Source organism: Saprolegnia parasitica, assembly GCF_000151545.1.
Source record: "Saprolegnia parasitica CBS 223.65 unplaced genomic scaffold supercont2.98, whole genome shotgun sequence".
NCBI classification, from domain to species: domain Eukaryota; phylum Oomycota; class Saprolegniomycetes; order Saprolegniales; family Saprolegniaceae; genus Saprolegnia; species Saprolegnia parasitica.
This window is the reverse complement of record NW_012156492.1, coordinates 93,338-107,151: the sequence shown is the minus strand read 5'-3', so window position 1 is coordinate 107,151 and position 13,814 is coordinate 93,338. Positions and strand designations below refer to the sequence as shown.

The 13,814-nt window shown below is 59.3% G+C and overlaps 4 protein-coding genes across 4 annotated transcripts; 3 read left to right on the top strand and 1 right to left on the bottom strand.

The window, feature by feature from the left end:
• Window positions 1-476: 476 nt before the first annotated feature.
• On the top strand, window positions 477-4,458 carry SPRG_12490 (hypothetical protein; the record flags this gene model as incomplete). Its single annotated transcript, XM_012352403.1, has 1 exon — window positions 477-4,458. The coding sequence occupies one exon, from the start codon at window positions 477-479 to the stop codon at window positions 4,386-4,388; it is 3,912 nt and encodes a 1,303-aa protein (XP_012207793.1). The 3' UTR covers window positions 4,389-4,458.
• A 514-nt stretch (window positions 4,459-4,972) lies between these two features.
• Window positions 4,973-6,092, top strand: SPRG_22301 (hypothetical protein; the record flags this gene model as incomplete). Its single annotated transcript, XM_012352408.1, has 2 exons — window positions 4,973-5,381; window positions 5,437-6,092. 2 exons carry the CDS (start codon window positions 4,973-4,975, stop codon window positions 6,090-6,092), a joined length of 1,065 nt encoding a protein of 354 aa, XP_012207798.1.
• A 1,326-nt stretch (window positions 6,093-7,418) lies between these two features.
• Window positions 7,419-12,084, top strand: SPRG_12489 (hypothetical protein; the record flags this gene model as incomplete). Its single annotated transcript, XM_012352402.1, has 4 exons — window positions 7,419-7,776; window positions 7,887-8,056; window positions 8,113-8,558; window positions 9,102-12,084. 4 exons carry the CDS (start codon window positions 7,419-7,421, stop codon window positions 12,082-12,084), a joined length of 3,957 nt encoding a protein of 1,318 aa, XP_012207792.1.
• Window positions 12,085-13,032: 948 nt separating this feature from the next.
• SPRG_12488 (hypothetical protein) lies at window positions 13,033-13,413 on the bottom strand (the record flags this gene model as incomplete). The annotated part of the gene is made up of 2 exons (XM_012352401.1): window positions 13,033-13,323; window positions 13,351-13,413. The coding sequence occupies 2 exons, from the start codon at window positions 13,411-13,413 to the stop codon at window positions 13,033-13,035; spliced, it is 354 nt and encodes a 117-aa protein (XP_012207791.1).
• Window positions 13,414-13,814: the final 401 nt, after the last annotated feature.

Sequence of the window (13,814 nt, the reverse complement as noted above, 5' to 3'; positions counted from 1 at the left end):
AACTGGCAGTAACGACGAGCTGACCAACGCGTTGCTAGTCCATGGCGCGCGCAACTCACCATGGATAGAGTAGTGGACCTAACTGTAAACGCCTTTTAATGTTGCCTTAATGTTGAGCACCCAAGCCTTCCCCAAGGATGAGCAAGCACCGCATGTATTACGTACGGGTAGTCATACCCTTTCCTCAAGTTCTAAACGGCACTTTGGTTTGTCGTGGACCGAGCGTGGCATCAACTGAGCCCGCACACCCGGGGCGCCCGCCACAAGAATCGAATGCTACCGGTACCTGCGTCGTGCCGATGCGCCGGCGACCCGATACCGGGCCACATCCGTGGTTCTGCGACAGACGCTTGCGAACCGATACCGCAATGGGTGTGACAGATGGCGACAGCACGCTGCGATTGGATCCCACCTTGAAGGGTTGAACGGATGACGCCGACTCATGACATCGTCACAATCACATTGCCACCGACGGAATGGACGACGACGACGCAGCGCCGACGACGACGGCGTACGTCCGGACGTCCGATCGTTTCCACCCGCTCGAGCACGCCAACGTCTTCTCGACGGCGACGCTCTCCTGGATCGATCCGCTCATCCGCAAGGGCGCCGCGCAACCGCTCCAAGAAGACGACGTCTGGCCACTGCCCGCCAACGACACGGCTGCCGTTGTCTCGGCCCGGTTCCTGCACCAGTGGTCGATCGAGATCGCCAAGGCAACGCCAAAGCTCTCGCACGCCATCTGGCGAACCTTCCGGCGCGAGATTCTCTTGACCTTGGGGCTCAACGTCGTCGCTGCTAGCTTCAACCTGCTCCAACCGTGGCTCATCAAGTCGATTGTGCAGTTCATCCAACACGACGGCGACGACGGGACGCCCGTGACCACGAGCATGGGTGTCTCGTCCGGCTACGGTCTCGCTGCGTTGCTCGCGTCGTCGTCGTTTCTCTCGATTCTCTGTGGCGACTATGCTCAGACCAAGGCCGCGCAGATCGGCTGCAACGTCAAGTCCATCTTTATCGACGTTGTGTTTCTCAAGACCCTGCAGCTCTCGGGGACATCCAAGCAGTCGCTCACGTCCGGTGATGTCGTGACAATGACGACCGTCGACTCGGAGAAGATGCTGCTTGGCTTCTGGATGGGCTTTTGGGCCATCATTGCGCCTGCGATGCTGCTCGCCATCATGGTTCTCATGGGCATCGAGCTCGGCGCCGTTGTCGGCGCGATCGCGGGCGTCCTCATGTTCGCATTCCTCGGTGCCGGGTACTACTCGGGATCGCAAGTCGGTGCCGTCAAGCGCCGCCTGCTTGTCGTCCAGGCCGAGCGCGTCAAGCTCATGTCCGAGATCCTCCAGGGCATCCGCGTCGTCAAGCTCTACGCATGGGAGACGCACCTCGAGGCGCACATCACCGCCGTCCGCCTTCGCGAGTTCCAGCTCATTCGCACGTACCAGGTCATGCGCGTTGTCAACACGGTCACACTGTACGCGGCGCCGCTCGTGACGATGGCCGTGTCACTACTGACGTACGTCGCCTTGGGCCACGAGATGCAGTCGACGACGGCGTTCACGGTGCTCGCACTTATGAACACGGCGAGCCTCCCGTGCATGATCTTCTCCAACGCCGTCATGCACGCAACGGATGCGTTTGCGTCATGTGACCGCGTCAATGCCTTCTTGCTCTGCGACGCGACGGCGCCACTGGGATTACCGCCGCCGTCATCTCGGGTGTCGACTCGGGTGTCGTCTCGGGTGTCGTCTCGGATGTCGTCTCGGGGGCCGTCTCGGGCGCTGTCGTCGTCGCCGCCGGTAGCGACAACCGCTTCGCCACCGACGACGACCGAGATTGCACTGGTCGATGCGACACTGGCGTGGCACAAAACGCCGACGCTGCACCGCATCTCCGTGTCCATTGCGACGACGACGCCGTCGCTTACGATAGTCGTGGGACCCGTCGGCAGCGGCAAGTCGAGTCTTGTGCACGCCCTCCTTGGCGAGATGCCGTTGGTCGACGGTCGTCGCCGCGTCGCCACCAACGTCGCGTTTGCGAATCAAGAGGCGTGGATCCAGCACGACACGCTGCGCAACAACATTCTCTTTGGCGACCATCTCGACGCCGCCAAGTACGGAGCCGTCCTGGACGCGTGTCAGCTGCGACACGACCTCGCGAGTCTCCCGGCGGGCGACGCCACCGAGATTGGCGAGCGCGGTATCAACCTCAGCGGCGGCCAGAAGGCGCGCGTGTCACTGGCCCGCGCACTCTACAAGTCGAACGCCGACGTCTTCCTTCTCGACGACCCGCTCAGCGCATTGGACGTGCACGTCGCCAGCAGCGTCTTTCGCGACGGCATCCAAGGACTCTTGAAGCGCAAGACGGTGGTGCTCGTGCTCAACAGCCACTACTACCTCCTGCCGCTGGCCGACCGTGTGCTTGTCATGGCCGACGGCTGCATCGTTGGCGACGGACCGTTTGATGCGCTGCAAGACGCATTTCCCGACCTCGTGGCGACGCATGCGACCGAGACCAAGGTGGTGCCAGCGTCGTCCGAGCACGCGACGCCAATAATGGACAACCAAGCGACGGCAGATGACGAGACAAAGACCTCGAGACCGACACTCATGACAACCGAAGACCGTGTCAACGGCGCCGTGTCGCTGCAGACGTACGCCACGTACTTTGGCTCGAGCGGCTGGAACAGCGCCGTTGTCGTCGCCACCATCGTGCTCAGTTACGGCGCGTGCCAAGGATGCGTCGTCGCCGGTGACGTGTACCTCGGCCATTGGGCGACCACCGCGTCGCTCGCCAAGAGCCTCGGCGCCGGTGGTGTCTACGGCGGCATCATGCTCGGTGCGCTGACATTGGTCGTCGGCCGCAGCCTCTTTGCGCTCTACATTGCGCAAAAGTGCTCGCTGCACCTGCACGCGCGGCTCTTCCGCAAGGTGCTCTCGCTGCCCGTCCCGACGTTCTTTGACGTGACGCCGCTCGGACGCATTCTGAACCGGTTCGCGACCGACCTCGACACGCTCGACAGCCAGATCCCGTTTTACGGGTACCTCCTCCTGCAGTTTCTCTTCCAGATCCTCGCCGTGCTGGTGGTGTGCGGCCTCTCGACGCCGTATGTGCTGCTGCTGTACCCGTTGATGGGCTTCCTCTTTTACAAGGCGCAGACGTACTTCAACCCGGCATCCGGTGCGCTCAAGCGGCTCGAGCTCGTGACGCGGTCGCCGCTCGTGACGCTCGTGGCCGAAGCGCTCGACGGTCTCACGACGATCCGGGCGTTTGGGCTCGCAGCGACATTTGTCGTCTGGAACCGAACCCGACTGGACGCGCACATGCGGTATTTTAGTACGTTTTACCTGAGCCGGTGCTGGTTCCAGATGCGCCTCGACATGCTCTCGGCCGGCATCGTGGTCGCCGTCGCCTTTCTCTGCATCGGTCTCCGGAGCTCGATCGGCGTCGTCGCCGCCGGCCTCTCGCTCACATATGCGGCGCAGCTCTCGGCGTTCCTCTCGAAAGCCGCCATGTTTTACAACAACATGGACAACATGATGACGTGCGTCGAGCGGCTCGCGCACTACGACTCGCTTCCTGGCGAAGACGACGTCCAGGAGCAAGACATTCATACGAGTCGGACCATGCTGGAAGCCGACGCGGCGTGGCCAAGTGAGGCGTGCATCACGCTCACTAACGTCAGTATGCGCTACCGCCACGACCTGCCGCTCGTGCTCCGCGACATCAATCTCGTCATTCCCGGCCGCACCAAGGTCGGCGTCTGCGGCCGCACCGGCTCGGGCAAGAGCTCGTTTGTGAGCGCCCTCTTCCGCCTCGTGTCGGTGGACGCCGGCGTCATTGCGATCGACGGCGTCGACATTGCGTCCATCTCGGTGACGTCGCTCCGGTCCCAGCTTACGATCATTCCGCAAGACCCGGTGCTCTTCTCTGGCTCGCTGCGCTTCAACTTGGATCCGTCCGGCGATGCGAACGACGCGGCGCTCTGGGCCGCACTCAAGCACGTGCAGCTGGCCTCGTACATCAAGAGCCTCGGCGGCCTCGACTTTGACGTGTCCGAGCGCGGTGCCAACCTCTCGGTGGGCCAGCGCCAGCTCGTCTGCATTGCGCGCGCGCTCCTTCGGCAGTCCAAGATCGTCGTTTTGGACGAAGCGACGGCCAACGTCGACGTGGCATCCGATCGTCTCATCCAGGACGCGATCCGCACGTGCTTTGTCAACGTGACGCTGCTCGTCATTGCGCACCGCCTCGAGACCATTTTGCACTGCGACCGCATCCTCGTGCTCGAGAAAGGCCAGGTCGACGAGTTTGACGCGCCGGCGACGCTGCTCCAACAACGCGGCACGTTCCACGGGCTCATGCAGCAGGCGGGCTTGGCATAGCCAGGTGTGCGCTGATTTGTGTAGGATAGTGTAGATGCATTACTGGCTGGAAACGAGTATATACCACGAATTTGATGTTTCAAGTTGAAGTTGTGACGGTTTCAAGCGTCGCTGGGACTGCCACGTCATGGAAACGCCGAACCAAGCGGCTTAACGAGAACGATAGTTGCTGCTAGCTGCCACTCGGTACTCGTACTTGTTACATGATGTAAGTCATTCTTTGGTGGCTTGAGTAAAGCGGTAGTGCGACTCTTACAATACGATCGTTTCGTTAATCCAAGGATTTGGTTTGAGGACGACAGCATCGAGAGGCAAACCTGCGGCATCAAGACGAGTAACTAGGCCAGAGCGTCACGCTGAAGCGTCGATGACACCGTGTCCGACGAGGTGGGACATTGTACTCTATGCGCCTGGCAGCTACATCAATGTCGTCAAGTCGCCGTCCGCATGAACAAGCCATTTCACGACTCGGCGAGCGAGCACGCCGCATCTTTACCGACCTTATCCGGCACCTGTCACTGTCATATCCGGACGTGTCCAACGGAGCCTTGGATTGGCAGACTCATTTGACAAAGTTTGACACGATGGTCGACGGAACCTTGGCCGCCCGCTGCGCTGCGCTGCAAGCCTCCGTGGCGGCGCTGGACGAGACGCCGTCGGACGCACTCTGCAAGCTCGTTAACGAGTTGTCTGCGATTGCGTCGGACGTTGCGACCAAGGAAGAAGCATTGCGGCTGCACGAAGCGGCCCTGCAAGAGCGAGAAGCGCGCATCGACACCAAGCTCGAGCTGCTGGCGGAGCTAAAGGCTGAGAACCATCGACGCCGACCAGACGCAGACGATTCCATCGATCATCTCCCTACGCCAGCCAAGACGATCACACTCAACGTCGGTGGCACGCTCTTTACGACCGCGCGCGAGACGCTGCTGCGCATGCCAGGCAGCTACTTTGACGCGATGCTCTCATCGGATCACTGGCTGCCAAATGAGAAAGGTAGAACGTCCTATTTCTCTCTGTGGCAATCGGTATTGACGACAATTCTCGGTAGGCGAGTACTTTCTGGACTTGGACGCGAGTACGTTTAAACGTGTGATCAAGTACCTTCGCACGGGCACGCTCAACGTCAGTGGGCTCTCACGTGCGGACGAGGACGAGCTGCGAGAGATGCTCGACTACCTCCAGATCGAGTGGCCGCTGCCAGCACCATCCGCACCGCTCATGGAGACGACCCAATTGCAGTGGGACCCACTTCATTGCTCCGAGGCCATCACGCTCGGCGAAGACGGCACACAAGCGCGCAGTCAAAAGCACGGCTGGAATCATGTGCTCACGTCGACGCCAGCGACGACCTTTGGCGTCCGCGTGACGCTTCGAAGCGAGGTCTGTGTCGGCTTCATGGTGTTGGAAGACTTCGTTCGAGAGCCCGACTTTCGTCTGTCGAACAACCGCCGCGGGTGGTTTTTCGACTGCGCAACTGGCGCTTTGAGCTCCCATTACCAGCCGAGCACGATCAGCGTGGTGGATATGAAGCCGCGCCCGATCTTCCTCCAGGCGACGCTGCATCAGGAGCAGCAGCGCGTTTCGTTTGCGATTGACGGCATCCCAGTGCCCACCAGTTTGCACCACGTGCCAGCCGACGCTGTGCTGTACCCTGTCGTGCGTATCGTGGCTGCTAATGCGGTTGTCAAGCTCCTCCCCGTGTAGCGACGCCATGGAGTTGACGGCATAGCAACCATATAGCTCGGTATGACGCTAATACAACGCAGGAATTCAAGCGTAGAGTTTGTGGCCTCAAGTTGGGCAAGACTACTCGTGCCGAATTGATATAGTCCCCCGGACACCTCAGCGCCTCAGCTCTCCTGTATTTCTAAAGTCGAGCTGGGATTTTGCCACGACATATCCGGATAACGGACTGGCGCGATCCGGATATTTCGCTTCACGACTTGGTGATCGGGATGGTTGATGTGGATGCGCGTGCGCGACGCTGCATGCATCAATGGCAGCGCTTCTCGGCGGTGACGATACGCTGCCGCATGAGCTGCGCTGCTTTGCCGATGAGATGGACGCGTGTGATGGACGTGGTCATGACGGCAGCGCTAGACGCGAGTCGAGACGTCGCTTTCACTTCTCGCACAGCTCTCGGACAAGCGCTGCGTGTGCAATAACAGCAGCGTTCCCAACGAGCCCACTGCGTCGACCGAGATCATCACACTCGATGTCGGCGGCACGCTATTTACGACCGCGCGCGAGACGCTGCTGCGCAAGCCTCGTAGCTACTTTGACGCGATATATGCTCTCCTGTGACCAGTGGCGCCCCAACAACAAAGGTAATGTGAAATGACCATCTTTTCGACGCCTTGACACCTGGTGCAGACGACGACCCTCGGTAGGCGCGCACTTTTTTATTTCGATCCAGCCATTTTTCCGCGGGTGATGTAGCTACTGCGCACCTCGACCAAGATGGACTCTCGACGAGACAACTGGTCGAGCTACAAGAGATGCTCGACTATGTCCAGATCCAGATTGAGAGTACGTCGCCGGAGCCATCCGCACCGATCGCGCCACTGCAGTGGGACCCACGCCGGTGCTCCGAGAAGATTCAGCTTACAGACGTCGTCTGTGCACCAAGGCCTTGGCTGGGCCAACATCGTCGCATCGCATCCAGCAATGATATTTGCAGTCCGGCTCCAGCTTGGTCTCGAAGCCCAAGTCGGATTCCTTCCGGCTGTCGGTGAGGCGATGCCGATGCCCGATCGCAATGGTGCGTCCCGCGGCTGGTTCTTCGGCTGCAACAGTGCATTCACCAAGGATTGGTGTCGACGAGTTAGGACGATATCTACCTCTTTGGCACTAAATATATTGACTCGACTAAAGGCGCGTTCGTGTCGTGCTCAGGCAGGTCGAGCAGGTCCGTGAAATCAATCAATAACGCGGGCCGGCAGCAGTTGGTGCGCATCAGGATTCCATCTGTATCCGGAATCACCGCTATATCCGGATGACAGCCTTGGACGCATCTCAACGTTTGACACGATGGTCGACAGCCTGACCTTGGCCGCCCGCTGCGCCGCGCTGCAAGCCTCCGTGGCGGTGCTGGACGAGACGCCGTCGGATGCGCTCTGCAAGCTCATAGACGAGCTGTCTGCGATTGCGTCGGACGTTGCGACCAAGGAAGAAGCATTGCGGGTGCACGAAGCGGCCCTGCAAGAGCGAGAAGCGCGCATCGACACCAAGCTCGAGCTGCTGGCGGAGCTAAAGGCTGAGAACCATCGACGCCAGCCAGACGCAGATGATTCCATCGATCATCTTCCTACGCCAGCCAAGACGATCACACTCAACGTCGGTGGCACGCTCTTTACGACCGCGCGCGAGACGCTGCTGCGCATACCTGGTAGCTACTTTGACGCGATGCTCTCATCGGATCTACTGGCTGCCAAATGAGAAAGGTAGAACGTCCTATTTCTCTCTGTGGCAATCGGTACGGACGACGATTCTCGGTAGGCGAGTACTTTCTGGACCTGGATCCAAGCACGTTCCCACGCATCATGAAGCTCCTCCGAACGGGCTTCTTGCCGATGGACGGACTCTCCGAGGCGGACGAGGCCGAGCTCCGAGAGATGCTCGACTACCTTCAGATTGAGTGTCCTCAACCGACGCCGTCGGCGCCCCCAGTGGCGCCACCCGCCACGTGTGTTGGGACCCGCGCCGGTGCTCCGTCTTTCTCAAGCTGCGCGAACGCGACACGATTGTGCGCCAGACGACCACCGGCTGGAGCAACGTGCTTGCGACAACTCGCGAGAGGTCGTTTGCCGTTCGCGTCCGGCTCGGCGCCAAGATCGAAGTCGGCTTCACAACGCTCAAGTCGTTTTCACCCCAGATCCACCGCTACACCAGCGCAGCGCGCGGGTATTTCTTCAACTGCGAGACCTACGACGTCTACTCGCAACTCACGAAACGCGTACCGAGCGGCCTCGATCCAAGCACCCCGGCTGGCAGTGTCGTCCTTCTTGTGCGTCACGACCGCGACCGATCCTGTATCCAGTTTCGCATCAACGGCACAGCGCTCGCCATGATGCTGCGGGTCGAGGCAGGCGACGACGGTGCGTTGTTCCCGATTGCCCGTATTTCCAGCACCGGCGCCGAAGTCGAGCTCTTGCCGTTTGAAGACCCATTGTAGCTGTATTAACAGGTCCCGTGCGGGGTGAGCTGGTAGGAACTTTTGAATACGAAGCGTTGTCAAACGGTATTCGGTGCGTTGGCCGACACATACGTCAACGCTCGACCTTCGCTGTGCTGCGGTGCGCAGACTTTTTCCGGGCCAGCGCGCCGTCGTCGCTTGCTGCAGTCTCCGCGCGCTTTCACATTCGCACCTAATCGGAAAGATGCGCGAATTTCAGCCAAGCGTCGGGAGATGTGACAGCACTTAATAGGGGTTTCTAATTCGCACGTAAAAGAACAAATTTGGCACGATATGATTGACCTAGACCAATACAACTGCGTCAAAATGGCCCAATATATAGCCAATCGGTTGGCCGAATTCATCCCCTCGGATTCTGGTACAAATTTTGTACACCATGGAAACGTTCCTACTACACAATTATACCAGGATATTTGGCTTGCATCGAAGCGGTTTTCTTCGCTCGCAACCAGTGCCAAGGACAATGTCGTGGCGATATCTCGGTCACACCAATGACGCTGACAAACGGCTCTACGAAGACGCGGCAAGGCTGTTGACGACGCGTCAGGCCACTTGCGGACGAGTCTCGTCGCGGACTGCACCGCGCCGCCGCTTCGCATCGACGGCATCGATGGCGTCGTCACGTGGCCGCTCTCACCGGCGCATGCGGCGGCACTCGCGGCACTGGACGTGAATCGCGGCATGGTGCTACCAACGGCCTTCTCTTTTGCGCAGCCCGAGCAGTGGCGCCAAGCCGTCAAAAACGTGCTGCGTGGACAAGTGGCGCAGGTGATCATAGACGCCGACCTCGTCCTCTCGCATCTCGTCGTCGACTCTGTCGGCAGCAGCGCTGCACTCATGCCGAACGAGATGCCACCCGACTCATTTGGCTATATGATCTTACACTTGCCCTCGTCGTACGATGGCGGCGACATGGCGTTCACCTACAGCTACGCGACCGAAAAGTGGACGCCAGACACGACCGGCATGGCCATGGTCACGACCTTCCGAGATTTGGTTGCTGCGTCTGCGCCCATCACACACGGCGTGCGCATGGCGCTCGTCTTCCGACTCGTGGGGCAAGACGAAGATGAGGATATGTGTCCTATGCCGTACAACCAAGAGGACGGCATTGACGCCTTCCACCAAGTCGCGCAGCGGCCCCTTCACACGCACCACCGCATTGCGTACTACGATGTGGACGACCCTCCGTGTGCGTTGGATACGCCTTGGACGTTTGAGACCCTCGGCACATACGAAGCGGGTTTGGTGCACGCGCTCTTGACCACCGAGCTGTTCGACGTTGCACTTGTCACATTTGCACTCGAGTCGGACGACGATGTTGCGTTCGAGAAGCAGCTGAGACGTAGCCACTACGTCGAGTACAGCGACGATGACGACGACGACGACGACGATGCGTACGAGCGCAAGTTCAAGAACCAAGTCGCCACGTGTACGCCGCACGTCGCGTGCAACGTTCCCGCCGAAGTCGTTGCGAAGGTCGTGGGCAGCGGCGTCGATGCGTTTCTGTTTGACAACACACCGATCGACCACCACTCGTTCGAGGCCCCTCCATTCGCGCTCGTCTTTTGGCTCAAGCGGTATCGCGCATGCATCCTCGGTCTCGACGTCGTCTTCCCGCTCGTGCAAAACGCGATCACCAACCACGCGATGGACCAGCCGCTTCTGGGTCTTCCGTCGGGCCGGGATGCTCTCCATGGGGCGCTCGGTGTCTTCCGGCGCGATGACCTCGTTGGGTTTGGCGAGAAATCCGGGCTCACCACCATGTGCGACATCCTCTTGGCGCTCGACGATTTCGAGCTGGTGGTCGTCTTTCTCCGAGACGCCATTTTTGTGCGCTACGACATGCCCCTCCGCGAGACAGCGGCGTCGATTCATGCATGCCTCGCGCGGTATGGCTGGTCGCGACTCGCACCCGCGATGCACGGGCTCCTGTCTCGCTGGCACCGGACGCCTGCGTTTCGAGCTCCGTCATGGGAGTACATGGATTGCGACATCACGCCGCGCCTTCTCACAAGCCTTGCGGGCATCACAACCGATGCGGTCTGTCCGCCTCTCGATCAGCCATTTGTGTGCGAGTTTATCAAAGGCTGCTACGACCACGCATTGCGCCGGCCCCGGTTCCGCCCAGACAGCGACATGGACCCCGAAGATTTCCGTCGCTTTGCAGCCAATATCGTCCTCCTCGATTGGTACCTCGACGAGCATGTACCGCATTCGGTCCATGGCAACTACCTCAGCGCCTTCTTGCCGCCAAGTATGCTTCTCGCTGTCGACGCGTTTCTGTATATGCGTCAGCCCCGATCGTCGACGCTACTCGCGGTGATGAAGAAGCTACCACCGGCAAAAGTGCTCTTGTATGTCCCCGAAGCGCTCGCCGTGGCTTTGAAAAGCCAGCCAACGATGGTCGTGGACCCGTACGTGCACGTCATAGAGATCGCTTTCGCGCTCTTCGATGCCGCCAGCGTGCGATACAAACCGGTTGGAGCCACCATCTTTGCGAGCCTCGTCGCTGTGCTGGAGCGAGCCGGCCGGTGTGACGCCACTGCATTTGAAAAGTGCTGGACGCACTTGTTTCCGGCGTCGCTGGCGGGAACGCGGCAGCGGCTGCAAGAACGGACGTCGCCATTGCCAGACGATCTGCGCACTTGCATTGCGGCGCTTGTCGCAGCGCTTGCGCCAACGCTGTCGTCCGAAAAGGACTGGCAACCGACGTACACGGGCTGCTACAAATCGTGGGTGCAGCCCGGCTTGCTTGCTGTTGAAGTGCTCGCGACCGTTGACCCAGCGCAGGTGCCGGCGCTCTTGCACGACTGGTTCGAAGCCCTGGACCGTGACGCTCCGGTCGCGGATGCTGACGACACATTTCGTCGTACTTTGCTTTTTGCGCCCAGGACGCGGTACTTTGTCTGTGGCGCCCGAGACCCGACGCGGGAGCTCTACTATCCGCTGGCGACGCTGCTGGAAAAGGTTGTGCCGCAGCACGTGGTCGAAATTGAGCACGTCGTGCAGCGCTGCTTTGCTGTTTTGGGTCGTGTTCGTACTCGGGCACCGCGTCCCGACATCACCGATTACGTCTTCAACGACATTGCCCTCGACGCGGCGCATTGCGACATGTGTGCGCGCTTGGCTGCATTCTTGACCGACGGCACACAGACGCGATTGCACTTGCCATTCGGAAAGTCGGTGTGCGATCGAGGACGCCAATGTATCAACGCCAACCAGCACCGCCTCGAGCTGGCCGTTGGCCGCCGTGGGTCGAATGACTGCGTCATCAAGTTGCAGCAACATGGTGGCGTCGACGAGGATCAACTGGCCGCGCATGTGAAGGCGCAGCAGGTCGACGCCGACGACCGAGCTCGCATTGCGGCGCTGGACGTGATCTTGGCCGATGCACTGCGTCGAAAGGCACAGAACAATAGCACCAACGACGACGACGACGACGACGACAAGGCCGTGCATCACGATCGCGTCAAGCGCCCGCGACGTACCACCGATTGAGTCAAAAATGACATTTCGGTCGGTGCCCGGTTTCACATCAACAGGTCCCGTGCGGGGTGAGCTGGTATGAACTTTCAAATGCAAAGCGTTGTTTACCGGTATTTGCGACGACGGCGCGTTGGCCTAGACAAAAGTCTGCGCACCGCAGCGCAGCGAAGGTCGCGTGTTAACTCAAGATACTGCACAGACAGCAGACAGACTGACAGACAGACAGAGACACCGCATTAATTCCCTGTGGGCTGGTGTAACCATGGGTTCCTACCAGTATAAACGTTCCTACCAGGATTATTGCACGTGTGATCCGTTGCAGGACTCCTCTGTCACCGCCTTCGAGTGATGGCCTCCGACCTCTCGAGGCTGCCTCCTGGTCCACCCGCACGGTCTACAACCATCGGGACTATGAAGTCAATATCAGTCTATATCTCTCGCTTGCCAGTGCATTGTCAAGGAGCGTCGGCCCTTCGAACCCGGCGACGCATCAGTTTCTGGTCCATTGTAGGACCGCCGGGTCAATCCTCTGTACGTGGTTCATAATCTCAACAGTACATTCTTCTCCATCAACGTTGCGAGAGTTGCGAGAGCCACTTGCGTGCCTGTCCTTGAACGACAGCAGCTCGCACGGTCCAACAAGCAAATGGACACGTCCTTGCCCAGTGGGAGCTACTACACCAGCCTGGTAGATGCTTTTTGACAATCCAAAAGCATTTGTATCCATGACGAGTCTCGCATTTTGAACCAAGGAACGGGACTAACGTTAGATATTCTATGTTGCGCTCTTCTTTACTAATACGCAGTGGCCAGCACGATGGCCATACCGTATGGCCTCTGCAATCTTGGATTTTTTAGCCTCATCCAATCTTAAGCTTTTTCGTGCCTCATTTGGGCTCCGCCTTGGATCCTCCTTGGAGCCGAAATGTATACAAACTTCAAGATATATTGAGAAGATGATTACGCAATCAATGAAAATACCGTCGCATTCCGCTGTGCGATTCGATGCGTGGCGCGTTGCATCGAGGTGACGGCTGCCTCCAGCTCCTTGTATTGCTTGGACTGCATCGGGACTTCCATTGCGTAGTTGGAGAGCGAGCGACGCGAGTCGCTTCTAGTGTTCTTGAGGATGGAGAAGTCGGCTTCCTCTGAGTGGGTGGACGGAAGTAAGGTCGCAAGCCCCGCAGCAAACATCGAGAGGTTCGGATACACTGTCGAGTAGTTCTTCCACACTTTCTCGAAGGGCTCGTCCTGCGAGCTATCGATGCTTGAGCGCACTGCCTCGTTCTTCTGGTACGCGTCTTCCAGCGCCGCTCGTTCGGAGGCGATGGCCTTCTGCATCGCAAAGCCGCCGTACTAGTAGCAGCAAATGAGACCGCGATGGCGCTCAAGAACGTCCATGAACGGGCCGAGCTCCGTAGTCGCCAACTAGTGCGGAGCTTGTAAATCAGGCGGCACGTCAGGCTTCTTGGCACAGAGCTTGTCGAAGCTGAGGACGAAGAGCTCGCTGCTAAGTAGCCGTCGATACAGCGAGCTCGAGACTACAGTACTAGTAGGTCGGATAAGCTCAAATTGCTTCTCATTTTTGATTAGCAACTCGTAACCACCATCAATAGCCTCGCCAAGCGGTCCCAAGTCGTCGGGTAGGTCGTCGACGACCGTGTACTGGTAGAACCAGTCGCCACCGCGCTTGTGGCTGCACAAACTGTCTTCGATGCACTTGACGACGCCGGTCGTACGTG